The 22,399-nt window shown below is 43.2% G+C and overlaps 1 protein-coding gene across 2 annotated transcripts; it reads left to right on the top strand.

Annotated features, from left to right (window-relative positions):
* Positions 1–385: 385 nt before the first annotated feature.
* LOC109754742 (uncharacterized) lies at positions 386–9,526 on the top strand. 2 transcript variants are annotated; one of them, XM_020313650.4, is made up of 8 exons: positions 386–599; positions 2,586–3,474; positions 4,002–4,080; positions 4,438–4,592; positions 4,708–4,963; positions 5,845–6,067; positions 6,166–6,286; positions 7,683–9,526. In XM_020313650.4, exons 2-8 carry the CDS (start codon positions 2,626–2,628, stop codon positions 7,821–7,823), a joined length of 1,824 nt encoding a protein of 607 aa, XP_020169239.1. In that variant the 5' UTR covers positions 386–599; positions 2,586–2,625; the 3' UTR covers positions 7,824–9,526. The 2 variants fall into 2 exon arrangements, with proteins under 2 accessions (XP_020169239.1, XP_045089928.1); XM_045233993.2 differs by having other exon boundaries at positions 415–599; positions 2,591–3,474.
* The last annotated feature ends 12,873 nt before the right edge of the window (positions 9,527–22,399 follow it).

A 22,399-nucleotide genomic window follows, 5' to 3' on the forward strand; every position in this document is an offset into this window, starting at 1 on the left:
GGAGAGCAAGTGATGGCGCTTGGAAGGACATGCATATGGCCACTAGAAAGCATTTTGGAAGGAGAGCAAGTGCACGTTTTTAAAAGCCTTTGACATTCAGATGGGAAAGCTAAGCAGCTATGGATGAAGTCCTCGTTCCGTCCCCATGGCATCACATCACATGGGCTTAATTTGGTATCATTCACGATGTTAACTAAAATATAATGCTCGCTATCCAATGCATAGCATAAGTATATTAGAGGCAACCAGGATGCTAAATTAAGCTATCATATACAATACTAGCTAGCTACCATTGTAAAACTGACACACTGACAGTAGCAGTCAGTCAGATGCAAGTAAAGGACGCGAAAGGGCATCTTGATTCATCGCTGCTAATTAAGTGGGCGTCCATAGGTGTAGAAGACTTCGCCAAGTCTTCCCTCAAGCCAAATAGAGAAAGAAGAGAGGCTTCATAGTTGGATGGTTTCATTTCCCTCATATCCATCTTTTTTTCCGATAAAGGGCGGAATTGGAACTCATTTCCATCTAGAGCTATCATCGACCCACTCATATCTAGCTTCCCTGAACTGAGCACTGCATCCATTATTCGCGAACTGCAGGTATGTATGTCCAAGTTCTGTTGAATCACATTATAAACTTGAGTTGCTTCACAGATCTAGCATCCATTGCTACTGTGTCTGCTTGATTTGCTTCCTGTTAATTCCAACTAATATGTATGTTAGGTTAGCTATATATGTATTCGATTTGCTTCCTGTTAATTCCCTATATATGTACTTTTGTATACTACTACAGCCTATAACACGATCTTCAAAATCCATGCCGCACAACAAATATAGCAAATATATTGGATTGATATCCATCCTTTCCGATTGAGGTTGATCTTTAAAGGCAAAGTGTTATGGGCCAATCTCTAACCAAAGGTGTCCCATCTAGTTTGGGAAAGTTAAATTCCAATACAAGGCCAAGGTGGAGGTCTTTTAACTGCACTGTGACTTGAGGGGCACCTTGTTGTAATTAGATTTCCCCAAGAAACACCCCTCTGTCATAGTGCCAAGCAAGAGTGCCTTCAAAATTCTCCCTCAAAGGAATGGATTTGATCACTGCAGCATTTTCCCCTCCAAATTAGCTTTGTTCAACTAAGTCATTGTCCCACTCATTTGGTCCAGGGCAAATAAGTTCAACAACATTGGTCAGAAGGTTCAGACCTCTCACGGCCACTGGTATGTAACTTGTCAGTTCTTCCCCTAGGCACCCACGGAACCTTCTGCATGTTAATTTTCTCCAATGTATTCTGTTCTCCATATCACCCCATTTTTAGCAGGTCAACTCCTTTTAATATGCCCCTCCATGTGAAGGACATTGCCCCCTGTGAGTTTTGCGACCAGCAAATTTCTACCAAGGAAGTATTTAGCTCATAGGTCTATAGAACATAAAGATTCAGGATTTGGATCATCCTTCATCCCAGCCGACCAAGCATCACCGTTAAAGCATGTAAATCTCTATGAAGCCCAGCCTCCATCTTTTTGGGTTTTGTTAACTTTTCCTAACTCAACCAATGAACTTTATTCTCCTTATCCGTCTGGCTCCACCCATATCTGTCCACCAATGTACTAATTTCATCACATATTATTTTAGTAAGATCAACACACAACATCGTGCAGGTTGGAATTTCTTGTGCAGTACAGCTTTAGTGCCACCTTTGAATTCTATGACATCTCGAACCTTCTCCTTCAAATAGGCAACATGTTTTGTTCTCGATCTACCTATATGGATCGGCAAGCCGAAATATCTTTCGCTGGGAGCTTTTTTGTAACTTCAAGTGTTTGCTTACTCCCCTTTTGTCTGCTTCATGTACATTGTAGCTGAAAAAGATTGCTTACTTGTCCTTGTTAATTGTTTGCCTGAACTAAATCCATAGAGCTCTGGTCATTAGCTTGGTGGCCATCTTTTAACTGTTCGTTGGGTTCATAATCTAATGGTGATTAGGTTTCATATGAATCACAATAAATATTATCACACCTCTCTTATGAGGAAATTATCTAAATTACAGTATTGCTGTGGTCTATTGTGAAATAATATTCAGTAAATGTAACATAGGTCATAATGGTGTGATTAAATCGTGAACATGGTTTATGCTTTGTAAATGATCAAAGTTACCGGCCAAATAACCAGTGCCTATGCTGGAGAGCATGGCAGTTTCATTCTATTGCTTTATTATATGTGCAACACACTAATCTTTCTTATGAACGTCTTATGAGACTGAAATGAGTAGGAATGACCCAAACAAATGAATCACTTGGGTACGCATGCATTTTTGCTTGTACAGCAGTTGATAAGTTTATGGAGCAGACCTTGCTGCATGAACGTTTGGCTATTCTGCACATTTATACCAAGAAAATAACTTAATTATTTTGTGGTTTAGCAGTTTGGCTGTGCCAAGGAATTTTTTTAGCTATGATGCTCTTGATTACGCTTCACTCAATGATTTCTGAAGTATTTGACCATGCTCATGTGCTTCCTGTTGTCTTGGTAACATGAAGATCATTTTGTTCCTCGAGAAAATAATAGTAGTTCATTTGTTTCAGAACAGAGGGGAGATTCGGGTAGGGACTGTATTGTTTTTCGATGTTCCTGTTTTCAGGTGCATGCTCGGGAAAGCGGCCAAATGTTCCATTAGCTTCCCAGCAATTGGATACTTGTTCAGATGGTGCTCAAAATTGTGGTGCATCAGCAGGGAAGAAGAATGACAGGGACAATGAAAGAACTGATTCGGCTAAGGGCGATCGTGATTGCCCTCTTAATGTTGATGAGAGTAAATTTGAAAATGTTAAGAGGGACATTCTGTGGTCCAAAATCAAAGAGATAACAGAAAATGATAGACTTCTTGATGCTGAAGCGGCCGAGAAGCTAGTTCAGTTATTGCAACTTGATCGAACTGAATGGAAAATAGACCTTGCCGGTCGAGCAAGGGTTGCTGATATTATCGCAGCTACAGAAAATCCTGAGTGCCTTGGCAGGTTTATACAACTGAGGGGCCTTCTGGTGTTGAATGAGTGGCTTCAAGAGATTCACAGAGGGAAGCCAGCTGGTGAAGTGGGTATGCAACTAAGGGGCCTTCCCGTCTTGAATGAGTGGCTTCAAGAGATTTACAGAGGGAAGCCGGGTGAAGGGGGTAATCCTACAGAACCTGATAAGCCTACTGAAGAACTTATCCTTGCCCTGCTTCGTGCACTAGCGAAATTGCCTATCAATCTGAACGTCCTACAAAGCTGCAGTATTGGGAAATCTGTCAATCATCTGCGCAACCATAAAGATCAGGAGATACAGAGGAAGGCTAAGTGTCTTGTTGAGGACTGGAAGAAGCGCGTTGACGCTGAAATGAAGTCGAATGATGTATCAAACCTCAAGCGTGTTGACACAGCCGCAACACCTGCCAAGAGGAAGTTCATTTCCCCCAAGCAGTCAAACTACAAGGTAAAGACCACTGTAAGGCTGTAATACCCTGGCCAATTAGTTGAGACTCATGTGGCCCAAGCTCACCTGTGTCTGTATGGAAAGTTTAGGTAGAGTTTGACCAGAATTGATATTGTGATGAACCATAGCACCTCTAGGGTAACCCTTCTATATGAACCTTGAATGAAAGAGTAAGTTGGGTTGTTATACATATATGGGCCCACATCACAGGTGGGCTTGGTATCGAGTAAACTGGGTCGGGTTGTTACATATACATGAGTAGATCATATTATATCTCTACAAACTTTTTAGTAGTCATTATTGTTACAAACATAAAGTGTACGTAATTGCTCCCTAGTCTGATGGATGAACGTGGTTAGGTTTTTGCATCAATTTATCTTTTGCTCCATACTGAGGACCGCATCATGTCAGGAAGTTGGCCAGAACACTAAGTCCTAGTAGCAAGGTTGCATTTTCATTTCCGAGTTAAAGGAATTTGTTTCAATTTTGTGTGGCAATTTTATACAGTGTTCCTTGTTTTCTGACAGGCTTATGACATTGGAAAACATGACGATGGACAATCCATCCGATCTTCAAAGAGCATCAACAACCTTTTGTCTTCTTCAGGTTACTGCTATTCAAAATATTTGAAATGTTTGAATTAATCCATGTATCTTTAAATTATACATGAGATTCATATATAACACTACAATGTATCTTTAAATTATACATGAGATTCATATATAACACTACAATGTATCTTTAAATTATACATGAGATTTAATTTATACACTTCTTGAAATGTTTGAATTAATCCATGTATCTTTAAATTATACATGAGATTTAAATTATACACTTCTTGAGGTGTAAACTGTCATTAAATTAATATAATAGCTCTGTCATGTTGGGAACATGTATTACTATCTATTCAATTAAAAGAAGAATTACAGTTGGTCTTATTTGAGAATTTTTTTTGTATTACAGCAACGGCTGATCAATTAATTGAACTTAAAGCCCTTCAGAGCGTACTGATGGACGCAAATGCAGAGCCAACTAAGCTATCATTTCCATTCATAAGATATATCACACAAAAATTCCGTCAAGAGATCGGTCGTGGTGGGTTCGGAGTGGTTTACCTGGTATGATTTCTTGATTGTTTATTTGTGTTGCAGCTCTAATTGTACATGCATGTGTTTGCCTACTGGAGCAAAATTATCGTGTCAATGCTAGATTTTTAATAAGTTAAGTAAACAGGGAGATATCGGAACTGGGAAGGTTGCTGTGAAGAAACTCTCCATAATGCAGAACTTTTCTGAGGCGACCTTTCTGGATGAGATTAATTGTTTAATAAAGGCAAAGCATACCAATATAGTGAGATTTCTAGGTTATTGTGCGGATACATATGGGGAATATGTGCGATACGAAGGAAGTCTTGTGCTATCAGAGGTACCACAACGGTTGCTATGCTTCGAGTATGTTCCTAATGGAAACCTTCAGAAGTATCTTGAAGGTAAAACTTGCAACTTTTTTTAAGGAAACTTAAAATCCAGCACAAATAGGAGAATTTTTTAATGTCCATGAGGAATTGAATTTGATAATGGGACCATACATCCATTCTCCCTGGCCAAGGAAGCTAACGTAATCTCTCCAATACATCATAGTTACCTAAACTCTTCTTGAGCAGTTAAGCGTGTTCTTAAACACCTTTGAAACCTAGGTCCCGTAACTTGTCTAAATGGGACATGTTTCTAGCAAAGTTTATATGGGTTACATCGGTCTAGATATGACATGTGTGACCATATATAGTACTAGAGACATGTTGATGACAAGAATACAACTCAACCCGATATCAGGATCGGAGTGTACACTATATAGAGGATAAGTATAGTTTACTGCATTTTAAAGACTATTTGATGACACCTGATGTAACCTGCTCTCTAGCTTGTACTGTGTGACTTAATGTGATTGATCTCCAGAATAGAAAATAATTGAACTTGCCTATAGTTTTTAGCATCCAACTATAATACTAGCAAATTACTGGTATATAGCAACCTTCTGATGTGTTTGACAACCATCAATTGAACCTTACTAGTCAATCATACATTAGAGTATAAAGTAACTAAAACTCCTTGTAATGTTTAGCATTCAAATATAATAACTAGGAAAATACATGTATATAACAACCTTCCGATGTTTGACAATATATGATCTAAAGATTTTGCCTTGATAATATAATATAAAAAATTGCTTAATGTTGCACATCCTCCACTTGTAGTTCTCCATCATTTTTCTAAAGGTGGATGCTTTTTCATAACATAATTCACTCATAAGTCTTGGAGAAGAAAATATGCCATGTAATTTTTGTTGCTGTTTTTGTTGGTGGTGTTGCAGATAAGTCTCATAAAGATGAATGGAAAATACGATACCAAATGATTAGGGGAATTTGCAACGGTCTGAACTATCTTCACGACCAACGTATTATTCACTTGGATTTAAAACCCGACAATATTCTTTTGGATGCTCGCATGGATCCAAAAATTACAGACTTTGGGATATCAAGATGCTTTGATGAAGGAATAACTAGAGTTTACACTAAAAATGTTCGTGGAACACGGTAAGTTAATACTATCATGATTTGTTTTTCTTGATACTTAGTATGCTAAATTTGATTTATGCACACATATTAAAGTTAGCTATCATAATGTCATGCAGGGGAATTATTGCACCAGAGACCATAGTCCATGGTGAAATAACAGTTAAATCAGACATATATGGTTTGGGTAATATAATCATTCATCTATTAACAGGGCGTAACAAGTATGACTTCGATAATGTAAGAAGACTTTACTTTTCCATTTCAGTTGGTGTTTTATAATAAACTCAAATCTTTCAGTTCCATACTATAAGATAATAACTACAAGTCACATACTCAATGCAACTAGCAACAACAATGTGGATTTTATGTACCAAAGTATATCAATAGCTCTTGAGAAAATTCAGAGCACTCCGTAGTCTCGGTATGAATGGAAAATTAAGTTTTTTTATTGGAATCACTTACATTTTATAGAGGACATATATTAGTTCCATACACCAAAGAATGCAAAAAAGTTACTACATTCACACTCTTCATCTGAAATATAATATTGTAAAGGTACTTTCCATATGCTCGTTCTGTTATTTTGGTTTTTCACATCTCCAAGGTAATAGATATTTCTTTACTTATCAAAGCTATAATATTTGAGACATGTATACCTCAATATCAATATGTAATTGCCAATAATGCTTTATAAATATTGCCACCACAGGTTACAAGAGCGGTGATGTTTTTATGGACTATATTTTGAAGTCAATGAAACATCTCTCATCATATCTTATAAACATATTTTGTAAGTTATTTAGTCCTGATAGAGGTACCACTCATATTCATGAACTATATCTTGTAGATGATAGCAGGTTATACTATTATAGTTAACTAATAGCTAAAGCAACCACATTTTTGCCTTTCCCTAATGCTAAGGCGGCTAGGCCAAAGTTCTTCTCCCCTCCAAGCTCCACCGGCCAGCCCGTGGATTCTCCTCCCCTCTGCTTGCCGCTTCGACGGCTGGTGGCGGGGAGGGGAATCCCGATGCGTCGGCTCTGGCTAGTAGTTTAGGTTAGGTTTTTTAGTCCTCCAGAGATGGCGCTTGGATAGATGGCGGCACTACTTCTTCGAGTTGGTCTTCTGGGCTTCGATACTCCTCGAGTTCGACTACCAAGATGGAATCAAAGGAGGTCCAACGTAGATTCCTACTGTCTCCTTGGGGAGGCAAAGTTAGGTTTTCTCTGCATGTGTGGGCGATGGCGAGATTTGGTTGCAGGTGCTCATATCTATCCAAGGGTTTAACAGTGGCGACTACGGTTCCAGAACGCTGGTGGATGAAGACTTCACGGCTGTCCTCGACAAGATCATGCTGACCCTGATATGGGAGCGGCGACAGCGGCGCATGAGCGGCTCGTTCTAGCGGTTGTAGTGGTAGTTTGATGGTCTAGAGGCCACGGTGCAATTTTCATTATGTTTGAGGTCCTTTGTATTTCCCATGAACTTTTATACTAGATCTGGGTATTTTGCAAATAAATAAAGAAATAGTTAACTAATATATTAAGGAAAGAAAACTGAAATGGTATATATATCTTATATTATGTTATGTTCAACATATGAAACAGTCACGCTTAATGCTTGAATTTTGCAGTGGCATACATCTATAGACGTGGACGGCCCACAAGCAAAGTGCTGCATTGATATTGCTAAAAGATGTGTGGCTTTTAACCAACATGAGAGACCTACAATTGGTGAGATCATGCAAAAGCTGAATGAGATAGAGACGATATGATTCAAAGGGCCAGTACCTTCATTATACCAGATGTAATAATGTTCACTTAGGGATATATTTGGTGCATACTCCTTGCTTGTGGTGCATCTGTGGACATTCCACACTCTCATATTCTATAAATAAAGTAGTAAAATATGTGCTTTGCAAAAAAAAAAAAACTCACGTAATAAATGTAACATAAAGGTCTATGCTTTTCAGTGCAAACATCTATATTTTTTCCCCTATTCCACCATGCTACAAGCCTACAACATGTGCAAGAATGACTAATGTTACATAGATATTTGTGCCTCAATGACTAATGTTATATAGATATTTGTGCCTCAAATTCGGCACTCCAACGACGTCAGACGGGAACAACATCAGCTAGTTGCACCGATTCATCCTGAGAGATAATGTAAACGGTTTAGAACATTAATCAACTTAATGAAGATTTGAAGAGGGTACTATGGATAATTGTCAAATACTCCCTCCGTTCCATATTTCTTGTCATGGACTAAAACCACTACAAGAATTACGGAATGTGTTGTACATTTGATAACCTGATTAGGAGTCACATAAATGTGTTGTACTAGTTGATGCACCCGGCATGCTGGCATTGTCTCCGACTGAGTACACCTTTAGGTCGCAGCAGGTACTCTTTTTCTTTTTTGACATTAGTCACAGCTGGTACTATGTTTAGGACAATGGACGCAGATCTGCCATTACCCTTTGGTGTATGAAACCTCAGCCCTTGCTCTACAAATCGACTGGAGCCCACGAAGACACAAAATTACAGCATGAAAATAGCAAAGCACAAAAGAAACTCACCAGCAGGGGGCATCAGGAGAATGCCATCCTCATCAATAGCAACCAAAAATCAATACCTTGTAACCTCAGCCATTGCCAGCTGACAAGTCATTGCCAGCTGGCCGATCTCTGTCACTGAACCAAAGGCCAATAGAGTCATGCAAAGCTGCGTGTTGATTCTTCGGGTTTTCCAAAGGTTTGTCCAGCACAGGGAACGAATCACTAAAATACTTCATGCCTACTCAGAGAGTAAATGAACCAAAGGCTTGTTGTGCAAGTTGATGGAAACCTATGAGCATACAAAATTACAGCATGAAAATAGCAAAGCACACAAGATACACATCAGTAAGGGGCGTCAGAAGAATGCAGAGTTGCACCACGCAATCGGATGAGAATTCCACCATGCTCCGGATGGCAATCTTCAGTCTCACATTGTGGAAGATAACCTAACTTATGGCTTCGACTGAGCTATCTTAACAGTAATGAATGAATACCCAATTGTACCTGTTACTAACAAAATTAACAATACTGGAGATCAACTGCAGATATAGAATCAAGTACATAATATAGCAGGAAATGAGGCACCTGTACATTGACTGCTTGGATTCATCTGGGACAGGTGGATTCATCAGAACTGAAGATCTCCCAATGCCATGGTTCCGACACTGCTAAGCTCATGAACCCATATATGCATCCAAATCATTGAAGGTCTCCTCTATCTGCCCCAATGACACCAGAGGTGGAAGACAGGGAGGGCGAGCAACGGATGTGTGGGGTAGCACAATGGAGCGCGCGTCCTCTTTCTATGACGATTAGTGTCCTGTTTTGCGCCGTGCCATCACAGTTGGGCTGAGCCACTATATTGCACCGAACAGTGGCACCACAACTCTCCGTTATGGTGATTCTATCCCACAGTAGAGCGGTCTGGTTTGAGCATGCTCCAGCGGTAGACAAATTTGAGGTGAAAAGTTTCCATGCTATGGTCACACACACACACACACACATATATATATATATATATGGAAAATCCATCCTACCACCCAGTGGTAGTTACCTCATATGTCTCATATACTACCATGTGGTACTATATATACTATTTTATTATTTTAAATATGCTCATACACTATATCTAAGATATTTCAAAGCAAGTTCCATGAAAAAATTGCATATGAACCCATAGTTTTTGTTATATTTGTGAAATACGTATATATTTGTATGTAAAAAAGAGCATACTCAAAACATGTTACATACTACCTTAAAATTAGTGTATATATTACCTAATCATTGTCATATACTACATACTACACGTGCATACTCTCGGTTCTGACAGATACTACATACAATATACAAAAAGCAAGTGATGGTAACTACCACTGCCTGTAGGAAACATTTGTCCTATATATATATGGAAAAACTACAACAGCCAACACCTTTACAGTTTCACTGTCTTTGCGATTCCAAGGTCTAGGCTGCTGATGCGTCTGGTTAGGCGATTTCAGCGAAAAGTTGTACACTTTGACACCAGATTTGATAGGGATGGTATGCCAGAACGAGGTCCTGATGAATTTTGCAGGGCAGGTATCATTAACATCACTACTAACATCAATATTCTCTATCACCACGGTGATGGCATCATGCTAGAAGAGCTTGGGTGGTCGAGAAGTTTCGTTACAAGCAAGATTGAAATCATCCCCCCGGGAGCACCTTGAACCTATGCAAAGGGGTAGTCGAAGCTCAGATTGTGATATGTCCCAAAATAAAATTTAACCCCGCTTTATATACAAAACACCAACCACAACCACATCCGAACAAGTTCATGCAGTACACATCTGCTAGTTGGTGTGATGCAATGTGAAAGCGAGATCGAAATTTCACAATTGCTACAATAAAATGCACTGCTACTTTTCTTGTGGTCATGACTCAAGAGTCAGGAGACCTTACAAGCCAGTCATGACTCAGGTCTCGTTGCAAGAGATATTGAAATCAGGCCCACGGGAGCACCTCGATCCGATGCCAAAGGGGTAGTCGAAGCTCAGAGCGCCACATGTCTTCATGCAACCTTCGAGCGAGGTACTCCAGGGAACACTATCATGTGCTGGACTGTGGCTTGTTACAACTCCAGATGCTGACGCAGTTAGCTTTCCCAGTGACTTTAGTACCAACAAAGGGAGTAGTGCATAGCTCACTGGCAAGATGCCCATGATCTACACACGCGCCTTGTGCTGCTTCCAACTTCGCTCGGAAATTCAGGTCAGGCAAGTATATGGGGTGTACATCTCACGGATTTTATTATCAAGTCATGAAAGCTTTGATTCTCCGTAAAATGGTTGTACAGTTGCCCTTGACTCCTGTAGATGTGGCTGTGGTGGGTTTGATGCGATGTGAAAGTGAGATTGCCAATTTGCCATGGCCACATTAGATTACACCGCTACTTTTCTTGTGGCTATGCTGCAGCATGATCTTGTAAGTCAGTCAATACATTTTGGCTTTTGGTGCAGGTAATTCTAGCCCATCAAAGGGGCTGCACTAGTAGAAAACTGGGCTTTGGTCACAGGCCAATATTCACATTAGTCCCGGTTCAGTCACGAACCGGGACTAATGTGAGCATTGGTCCCGATTCGTGCGGCCAGGGGTCTGCCGGGCCTCGTGGGGGCATTTGTCCCGGTTCGTCCGGCCCCTTTGGTCCCGGTTGGTGGGACAAACCGGGACCAATGGGCCTCGCTCTTGGCCCATCACCATTGGTCCTGGTTGGTGGCTTGAACCGGGACCAGAGGCTCACTCTTTAGTCCCGGTTCATACCACAAACCGGGACTAAAGGGTTGGTCCTAGTAGCGGTCAGAGTTTAGTCCCACCTCGCCAACTGAAGGGCGCTCACACCGGTTTATAAGCCCGTCCCTCTCTGCCTTGTTGAGCTCCTCTCAAAGTGAAACTAGATGCCCTTATACAGGGAATTTGAACTAAATTCAGAGTAAATTTTTTGAATTTCATAGAAATTTATTATGAATTTAGGTTGAATTTTCTCTATAGGCGCATCTACGTTCATTTTTTATAGTAAATAAAATAAATAAACCTTAATAAAATAAATAAACCTTAATAAAATAAACTATAGTAAATAAAATAAATAAACCTTAATAAAATAAATAAAAATAGCAGCAGTAAAATAAATAAAAATAGCAACAGTAAAATAAATAAAGTAAAAAACATAAGTAATTACAAACAAAATGGAATAAAATAAATAAGTTTTTTGTTGTAAGTAGAAACAAAACAAAATAAATAAAGCAAAAGAGAAAACTAAAAACAGGGGAAAAAATTATGCCACCTACTGGGCCACGACGGCCTGAATACGACTTGAAACCCATCCATGGGCCAGGATTCAGGCCCGCAGAAGGCCCCACAGGCAAAGAGAACGGTTAGGCCCGAAAGCCTGCAGTTGAGAGGAGCTTGAGAGGGTGGGCGCAGCAGCGCTTATAAACCACTCTCGAGCTCTCTCAACTAGCGAGGTGGGACTAAACTTTTGACGCGGGGCAACACAAGGCCTTTGGTCCCGGTTGGTGCCACCAACCGGGACTAAAGGGGGCATTGGTCCCGGTTCGTGGCACCAACCGGGACCAATGCCCCCCCTTTAGTCCCGGTTGGTGCCACGAACCGGGACCAATGAGTTGCCTATATATACCCCATCGCCACAGCAGAGCACTCCACGGTGCTCTGTTTTTTCTGGCCGGCGAGGGGAGGGCATTTGGGTGCTCTAGCTCACCTCCTATGCACATGAGGTGTTCGATGAAATGTCTGAGCCACACTAGTTAATCTTTCTCCTCTCGAAACTCGACCTCCGAGCTCCATTTTCCCTGAGATTTGTCTAGGTTTAGCGGTCCGTCACGTCCCGTCCCCGTCTTCACCGCCGTCGATCGCCCGCGCCGATCTCGTCGCCAGCACCACCGTGGTGAGCCTCTTGTTCTTATCTTCTTTCTGAAAGAAAAAAATTCTTACTTTAGATAGATACTTGTCTAATTTTGTTACTTTTATTATTCCTTCTTATTACATAGTGTGATGGTTTTGGTATCCGCCCCCGTCGGCCCTCGTCCTGTCTATGATTCGGATGTGGTATATATTATCTTTTTATAACTATTTGGTTCATTTATTGTTTATGACAAATATGCCGACCAACGTGACATAGATTTTATTTATCTAGGAGGTGGTTGAACCGGAAATTCCAATCGACCCTATTGTCGAGAGGTTAAATTTAGTTGAAGAAGAAAACAATTACTTGAAGGAAAAAATAAAAAAATTGAGCAGGAGAAGATGATATTGGAGTTGCATGTTGCGGATGTCGTCGATGATCACAAGATCAAGATGGATGCAATGCGCTTGAAGATTAGAAAGATTAGAAAATATGTCATTCATACCGAGGCTTGGTATCATTATGCCGTTGGATCAATTGTTACCTTGGTTGCGATTATGATCGCATTTGTTTTCGCATTGAAATGTTTTACATAGTTTCAATGTATGGTTTAATTAATTAGATGCTCTGGAGAGCTATATATATGTTGTTAGATGAGAACTATGTATGTACTTTGGTTTTAATGTGATGATGAACTTCTATTAATTTGGTCACTTAATTATCTATTCATGATGTTCTGTAATGGTTTTTGACACACTTAATAATATATAATGCACGCAGATGAACCGGCAATGGATGTACGGTGACAGACACACCTCCGAGTACATTAAGGGCGTGCATGATTTTCTCGAAGTGGCTGAGGCAAACAAGCAGAATGGTTTTATGTGTTGTCCATGCCCTACATGTGGGAATACGAAGTCTTACTCTGACCAGAAAATCCTTCACACCCACTTGCTTTACAAGGGTTTCATGCCACACTATAATGTTTGGACGAGGCACGGAGAAATAGGGGTTATGATGGAAGACGGCGAAGAAGAAGAGGACGATGACAACTATGTGCCCCCTGAATACGGTGATGCTGCAACGGGGGAAGCTGCTGAAGATCAAGAGGAACCAGACGATGTGCCCAATGATGCTGCAAGGGGGGAAGCTGCTGAAGATCAAGAGGAACCAGTGCCCGATGATGATGATCTCCGCCGGGTCATTGTCGATGCAAGGACGCAATGCGAAAGTCAAAAGGAGAAGCTGAAGTTCGATCGCATGTTACAGGATCACAAAAAAGGGTTGTACCCCAATTGCGAAGATGGCAACACAAAGCTCGGTACCGTACTGGAATTGCTGCAGTGGAAGGAAGAGAATGCTGTGCCTGACAAAGGATTTGAGAAGCTATTGAAAATATTGAAGAAGAAGCTTCCAAAGGATAACGAATTGCCCGACAGTACATACGCAGCAAAGAAGGTCGTATGCCCTCTAGGATTGGAGGTGCAGAAGATACATGCATGCCCTAATGACTGCATCCTCTACCGCGGTGTGTACAAGGATCTGAACGCATGCCCGGTATGCGGTGCATTGCGGTATAAGATCAGACGAGATGACCCTGGTGATGTTGACGGCGAGCCCCCCAGGAAGAGGGTTCCTGCGAAGGTGATGTGGTATGCTCCTATAATACCACGGTTGAAACGTCTGTTCAGAAACGAAGAGCATGCCAAGTTGATGTGATGGCACAGTGAGGACCGTAAGAAAGACGGGAAGTTGAGAGCACCCGCTGACGGGTCGTAGTGGAGAAAAATCGAGAGAAAGTACTGGGCTGGGTTTGCAGCTGACCCAAGGAACGTATGGTTTGGTTTAAGCGCGGATGCATTAATCCTTTCGGGGAGCAGAGCAGCAATCACAGCACCTGGCCCGTGACTCTATGTATGTATAACCTTCCTCCTTGGATGTGCATGAAGCGAAAGTTCATTATGATGCCAGTTCTCATCCAAGGTCGTAAGCAACCCGGCAACAACATTGATGTGTACCTAAGGCCATTAGTTGAAGAACTTTTACAGCTGTGGAATGGAAACGGTGTACGTACGTGGGATGAACACAAACAGGAGGAATTTAACCTGCACGCGTTGCTGTTTGTAACCATCAACGATTGGCCCGCTCTCAGTAACCTTTCAGGACAGACAAACAAGGGGTACCACTCATGCACGCACTGTTTAGATGACACTGAAAGTATATACCTGGACAAATGCAGGAAGAATGTGTACCTGGGCCATCGTCGTTTCTTCCGACCAACCATCAATGTCGAAAGAAAGGCAAGCATTTCAAAGGCGAGGCAGATCACCGGAAGAAGCCCGCCATGCGTACCGGTGATCACGTACTTGCTATGGTCAATGATTTACACGTAATCTTTGGAAAGGGTCCCAGCGGACTAGCTGTTCCGAATGACGCTGAGGGACACGCACCCATGTGGAAGAAGAAATCTATATTTTGGGACCTACCCTACTGGAAAGAGCTAGAGGTCCGCTCTTCAATCGACGTGATGCACGTGACGAAGAACCTTTGCGTGAACCTGCTAGGCTTCTTGGGCGTGTATGGGAAGACAAAAGATACACCTGAGGCACGGGAGGACCTGCAACGTTTGCACGAAAAAGATGGCATGCCTCCGAAACAGTATGAAGGTCCTGCCAGCTACGCTCTTATGAAAGAAGAGAAAGAAATCTTCTTTGAATGCCTGCTCTGTATGAAGGTCCCGACTGGCTTCTCGTCGAATATAAAGGGAATAATAAATATGCCAGAGAAAAAGTTTCAGAACCTAAAGTCTCATGACTGCCACGTGATTATGACGCAACTGCTTCCGGTTGCATTGAGGGGGCTTCTACCGGAAAACGTCCGATTAGCCATTGTGAAGCTATGTGCATTCCTCAATGATTTCTCTCAGAAGGTGATCGATCCAGAAATCATACCAAGGCTAAGGAGTGATGTGGCGCAATGTCTTGTCAGTTTCGAGCTGGTGTTCCCACCATCCTTCTTCAATATCATGACGCACGTTCTAGTTCATCTAGTCGACGAGATTGTCATTCTGGGGCCCGTATTTCTACACAATATGTTCCCCTTTGAGAGGTTCATGGGAGTCCTAAAGAAATATGTCCGTAACCGCGCTAGGCCAGAAGGAAGCATCTCCATGGGCCATCAAACAGAGGATGTCATTGGGTTTTGTGTTGACTTCATTCCTGGCCTTAAGAAGATAGGTCTCCCTAAATCGCGGTATGAGGGGAGACTGACTGGAAAAGGCACGCTTGGAGGGGACTCAATAATATGCAGGGACGGATATTCTTGGTCTCAAGCACACTACACAGTTCTACAGAACTCTACCTTGGTGACCCCGTATGTCGATGAACACAAGAACAGTCTGCGCTCCAAACACCCGGAGCAGTGTGACGACTGGATTACATGTGAACACATCAGGACTTTCAGCAGTTGGTTGGAAACACGTCTCAGAGGTGACACCACTGTTTGTGATGAGTTGTACTCGTTGTCCAGGGGACCATCTTCGACTGTATTGACTTACAAAGGATACGAGATAAATGGGAATATATTTTACACGATCGCCCAAGATCAAAAGAGCACCAACCAAAACAGCGGTGTCCGCTTTGATGCAGCAACCGAGAGGGGAAAGGACACATATTATGGTTACATAATGGACATATGGGAACTTGACTACGGACATGATTTTAAGGTCCCTTTGTTTAAGTGCAAATGGGTCAATCTGTCAGGAGGCAGGGTATAGGTAGACCCACAGTACGGAATAACAACAGTGGATCTGAACAATCTTGGGTACACTGACGAACCGTTCGTCCTAGCCAATGATGTGGCACAGGTTATCTATGTGAAGGACATGTCTACCAGACCGAGAAAAAGAAAAGATAAGGAAGCGAATACATCATACGATGAGCCAAAGCGCCACATAGTTCTTTTAGGAAAAAGGGACATTGTGGGAGTGGAGGGCAAGACAGACATGTCTGAAGATTATGAAAAGTTTCATGAAATTCCTCCCTTCAAAGTCAAGGCTGACCCAAGCATCCTGATAAACGATGAAGATTATCCATGGTTACGGCGCAGTAAGCAAATGACACAAGCGAAGAAAAAGTGAAGACTTTCTCCCGCAACTATTATGATGATACCATGCCAACTTTGTAACAGATGAGTATGATACCATTGTCCGTTTTGTACACGAAGTGCATCTAGTTTTTGACGTAACCCTCTCAACTTTCTTGCACATGCTATGTGGATGAAATGATGATACCATGCCAACTTTCAACCTTTTCAGAGTTCATTTGAAATGCTTTTCAATTTTAGGGTCTTATAACTCAAAATAATTAGTAAATGCATGAAAAATAACAAATGAAGTCAGAAAGGGTTGAAAATTGATGATGTGGCTTTGAATGGTGCATTTTGAACACACAAAAAGTCAGGAGTTCAAATAAGTTTTAAAAAATGAAATCCCTTTGTAACAGACGAGTTTCCGTATGAAATCCTGATACTTCGAAAGAGATTGTCCGTTTTGTACACGAAGTGTATCCAGTTTTTGCCGTAACCCTCTCAACTTTCTTGCACATGCTATGTGGATGAAATGATGATACCATGCCAACTTTCAACCTTTTCAGAGTTCATTTGAAATGCTTTTCAATTTTAGGGTCTTATAGCTCAAAATAATCAGTAAATGCATGAAAAATGGTGCATGAAAAATAACAAATAAAATAAATAAGTAATTAGAAACAAAATAATATAAACTTTAATAAAATATATAAGTAGAAACAAAATAAAATAAACTTTAATAAAATAAATAAAATTTATGAAACTAAAATTATCAAAGTATTTTCTATTCAAAACATTATAAGCAACCTCTAGTATTATTGAAACTAAAATTATATAAAATTGATGCAACTAAAATTATCGAAGTATTTTCTGTTCAAAATCATTGAAAGCAAAAATAATTTTCATAAAGAACTTTTTTTGTTAGAAACTTTAATAGCAAAAAGAATTATCATAAAGTAAAATAAATAAGTAATTAGAAATAAAATAAAATAAATAAGTATTTTGTTGTAAGTAGAAACAAAACAAAATAAATAAAGCAAAAAAGAAAACCAAAAACAGGCAAAAAATAAAAATTATGCCACCTACTGGGCCACCACGGCCTGAATACGACTAGAAACCCATCCATGGGCTAGGATTCAGGCCCGCAGAAGGCCCAGTAGGCCCACAGGCATGTACATAGAGGTTAGGCCCGTAAGCCTGCTTTAGAGAGGAGCTCGACAGCTCAGGCGCACCGCACCTTATAAACAGGTGCGGCTCTCTCTCAGCTAGCGAGGTGGGACTAAACTCCCACCATCACGCCGCTGTGCAAGGCCATTGGTCCCGGTTGGTGGCACGAACCGGGACCAATGCCACCCTTTGGTCCCGGTTCATGGCACCAACCGGGACCAATGCCGCCCCTTTAGTCCCGGCTGGTGCCACCAACCGGGACCAAAGGTCGCCGCTTCCCGCCCTTTGGGCTGCTGAAAAGAGGCCTTTGGTCCCGGTTGGTGGCACCAACCGGGACTAAAGGGGGGCATTGGTCCCGGTTGGTGTCCCGGTTCTTTGGTCCCGGTTGGTGGCACCAACCGGGACTAAAGGGGGGCATTGGTCCCGGTTGGTGCCACGAACCGGGACCAATGCTCTCAGTATATAAGAAAGCACTTAGCGTTTTTCAGATTCATCTCTGCATCAGTTCCCCCGCCCCGACGACGCCGCCAGGCTGCCCGAGCTCGCCCCGTCGACGCCGTCGCCGCCCTCTGCTGCCTCGTCGACGCGCAGCCGCCCCTTCCCCGAGCACGCCGCCGGCGGCCCGCCCCGACCACGCCGCGCGCCCCTGCCCCGACCACGTCGTCGTCGCCCCAGCTGCCCCGACCACGCCGCCGTCGCCTCTGCCCCTGCCCCGACCACGCCGCCGTCGCCTCTGCCTCGCCCTGCCCCGACCACGCCGCCATCGCCTCTGCCCCTGCCCCGACCACGCCGCCGTCGCCTCTGCCCCTGCCCCGACGCGCCGCCGTCGCCTTGGTCAGGGCCGGCACTGCCCCCTTCCTCCTGATTTTTTTCTGCACATATATATGATGTTTTTTTCCTGATTATATGTATATGTATGAGTATATGTATGTGTGTATATCTGTTTATATGTCCTTTTTTTAGATCTTTTTTTTTGCATTTTTATAAAAATGTATATATGTATGTATATATGTTCTCTGTGTATATATATGTTCATGTATATATGCAAAAGATAGATTTTTAGAAAAGTTAGGATTTTTTCTGTTCATAGATTTTTTTGGTGATATTAATTATTGTAGAATATGCAAATGTTTGTATATTCATATGAACAATGCATTAGGCAAAACCTTTACTTTTTTCGAAATTTTCTATTTGAACATTTTTTTATGAATGAGAGGAAAAAGGAAAATAAGAAGAGGAAGAAAGGAGAAGAAGAGGAGAGGAAGAAGAGGAGAAATAAATAAGAAGAGGAAAAAAGAAGAAAAAGAAGAGGAGAAGAAGAAAGGAATATAAGAGAAGAAGAAAAAATAGAAAAAATTCTATTTTTTCTTCTTCTCTCCTCTATTCCTTTCTTCTTCTCCTCTTTTTTTTTCTTCTTTTTTTTCTTCGATCTTCTCCTCTATTCCTTTCTTCTTCTCCTCTTTTTATTCTTCTTCGTTTTCTTATGTTTTATCGGGTCTGCCGTCGTCGATATACCCATCTCCCGATAACTTCAACACGAGGGGGGGTCGATATACCCCCTCCCCGATAATATTATTTTCCCATGTATGTATGTCATCGTTGTCGATATAACCCCCTCCCGATAACTTCAACACGTGGGGGGGCGATATACCCCCTCCCCGATAACATTATTTTCCCATGTATGTATGTCGTCGTTGTCGATATATATAACTCCCTCCCAGATAACTTCGACATGATGGACGGTCGATATTTATACCCCCTCTCGACCGTGATAACTTATACCACGGGAGTACCCCCCGGCCCTCTCGCTCGACCAAAACTCTCGAGGACACCCAAACCCTAGAAAAAAACGATGTCGGTCTCCTACCCCCTCCCGCCGCGCCCCTACCCTTGAAGCGTTGCCGAGGCCTCCCCAAACCCGGAATAAGCTAGGTCTACGTTTGCACTAATATATCCACCTGCTGTCATGTTTGTGTAATAATTGCCATGTTGTAATATTTGCAGAAACAATGGAGCACGGACGAGACGAGCAAGCAGAAGAGGTATTGGGGGACATAATCTTAGCCGGAGGTGATATCTTGTCGTATCTTAACGACAATGATGGTCTGGAAGAACAGGGTGAAGAAGCAGGCTACGGTGATCGAAGAGTGGAGGAGGAAAGACATGATTATGATGGCTCCGGTGACCCAATGCTAGTGCAAGAAGGAGCCCGTGGTGACGGCTCCGGTGACCGAACAGAGTCCGGCCAGGTAAATATATTAGTTAAGCCTGTGCTGACTAGCTAATTGATGCATTCATTGTTTTGGTATGTACACATATTAATTAACACTTGTCTTTCTTCTTTTTTCTAGCCCTCCGGATCGAGCACAACTTCGGTAAAGAAACGAGGCCCGAAGAGAAAGTTGCGCTCGGATGAAAGGTTTGAGATCATAGCAATCGCGCGCGACGGCCAACCGATTGAACCCATCTAGACAAAGGATGCATTTGCTGCTCAGTGCGGGGTTCTAGTTAGGGACAAGATCCCGATCAGCATCCACCAATGGTATAAGCCTAAGAAGGATGACCCTGAGGTGTCTTATGTCAATGATATGCAGAAAGATGATCTTTGGACTGAGCTGAAGGCAAATTTCACCCTACCGCCAGAGGAGGATCCGGAGAAGCCAGTTAAAGAGCAATTAATCAAGTCTTATGCTCTTAAGAAGATGACAGACCTATTCAGGAGGTGGAAGAATGAGCTGAAAACGTTTGTCGACAAAGAAGAGACACCAGAATTCATCGGCCGGTATGAGAAGATCAGAGATCACTGGCCCGCATTTGTGGCCCACAAGACATCGGAAAAGAGTAAGAAGATGTCAGTGACAAACAAGAAGAATGCTGCGAAGAAGAAGCTTCACCATCGCACGGGGTCAGGTGGCTACCTCAAAGCCCGGCCTAAGTGGGCCAAGGCTGAGAATGATCTGCTTGAAAAAGGGATCGAACCATAGACAATGAACTGGACAGACCGTTGCCGGACTTGGTTCTTCGGGGCTGGCGGAACCTTGGACCCTGTATCAGGGAGGTGCGTTTGGATGAACGAGCTTTTGAGAATACCAGTCAAGAAGATTCAGCAATATATCGATGCAGCGCAGGAAGGGACGTTCATTCCAGACAGAGAGAACGACGAGCTCACAATGGCCCTCGGGAATCCTGAGCACCCTGGACGGACACGAGGCACGCCAGGCTCCGTTCCGTGGAAGGCTGGTTTTCCGGACGCAGGCGGTTACAAAAGCCAGGAGAGGAGGAAAAAAAATGGAGCAGACCCAAATTCAGAAGCTGCACGAAAGGGTTCAAGCGCTAGAGGAACGAGACGGCAATCGACATGCCGAAACTACCCCCGAAGCTACCCCGCCATCTCAGCGGAGAAGCAGCGTGGCTTCCACCGAGCTGCTTCAGCCGGAGCATGTCTTGACGGCTCCTGCTAGCTACCCCGTGGATGCTATCACGGAGTCTCAACATTGCCACCTTATGGCGGAATGGCAGAACTTCAAAGTCAAGGCGGCTGTTGGCTCTGTTTTACCTCCTGAACCCGGCGCAACCTACCACTGCCGGCCGATTCCAGAAGGATATGCTAGGGTGATGGTGGATGAAATAACGGAGGGATTTGAGGACCTCCAGCTTGACCACCCTACCGGTGAAGGGGAGACTCGGCTGGGTTTAACTCTGAAGACTCCGTGCCTATGGCGGAAGGAGCTCATTAACCTTCCGAACTGGACGCCTCCGGCGAGTAAGGGCACTCCGCCGCCGCCTCCTCCTCCGGCGAGTGATCAGGGCATTCAGCCTCCTTCTCCGGCGCGTGGCGGCACTCCGCCTCCTCCTCCGGCGAGTGATCAGGGCACTCAGCCTCCTTCTCCGGCGCGTGGCGGCACTCCGCCTCCTTCTCCGCCTGCGCCGGCGTGCTAGAGCAGCCAGCCTCCTCCTTCTCCGCCTCGTCAGCAAGGGCGGAAGAGACCTGCCGCCGCTCCGGCTGCTCCGGCGCGTCGTAGTCCTTCTCCTCCGCCTCGTAAGCAAGGAAAGAAGACAGCCGCAGCCGCTCCGTCTGCTCTGCCGGCGTCTAGCAGTACAGCTGCCAGAGGCGGGAGGCAATACAGATTCGGTCCTTCTCTGAAGACTCCAGAGAAGTTACCATACGAGAGGACCGAGGAGGAGAACGCGAAGATCGTGCGAGCTGAAGTGAAGAACTTCTTTGAAGGGGTGAAAGCAAAGAAACATCCACCTCCGGAGGAGAAGGTAGATCCGGTGAAAGCGAAGCGCACTCTGGATGCCCTGACAAAACCACCAAAGTCTCCGCCGAAAGGCAACTATGAGCGCATTATTGCAAAGACATTTGTCGAAGCGGAGCGGTCGGGAAGTACTGTCAGTGATCAAAGGTTAAAAGAACGACGATCTGGGAAAAAAATTGCCCAGCTCGGCGAACAAGCGAACCAATCGTGCCCCCCACTCAAGGTGTCTAAAGACATCGTCGCTAATGATCCGAGGATGGTGGCCGGTTATAGCAATCTTGGAGATTACCTGCCCGACGATGTACATTATGAAATCATGGAGGTGGACGAACACAAATACCATTACGGGAAGCCTCTCGTCAAAGATGAAAGATCTCTAACAA

The sequence above is a fragment of the Aegilops tauschii genome, chromosome 3 (genome assembly GCF_002575655.3).
Source record: "Aegilops tauschii subsp. strangulata cultivar AL8/78 chromosome 3, Aet v6.0, whole genome shotgun sequence".
Classification (NCBI taxonomy): Eukaryota; Viridiplantae; Streptophyta; class Magnoliopsida; order Poales; family Poaceae; genus Aegilops; species Aegilops tauschii.

What these genes read in the sequence shown, in the direction of transcription:
- LOC109754742 (XM_020313650.4), top strand. Translation starts at nt 2,626, where the DNA reads ATGTTCCTGTTTTCAGGTGCATGCTCGGGAAAGCGGCCAAATGTTCCA. An exon ending in CCAAGCAGTCAAACTACAAG is followed by an intron (nt 3,475 to 4,001) that starts GTAAAGACCACT and finishes GTTTTCTGACAG; the next exon opens with GCTTATGACATTGGAAAACA. An exon ending in GGTTCGGAGTGGTTTACCTG is followed by an intron (nt 4,593 to 4,707) that starts GTATGATTTCTT and finishes TTAAGTAAACAG; the next exon opens with GGAGATATCGGAACTGGGAA.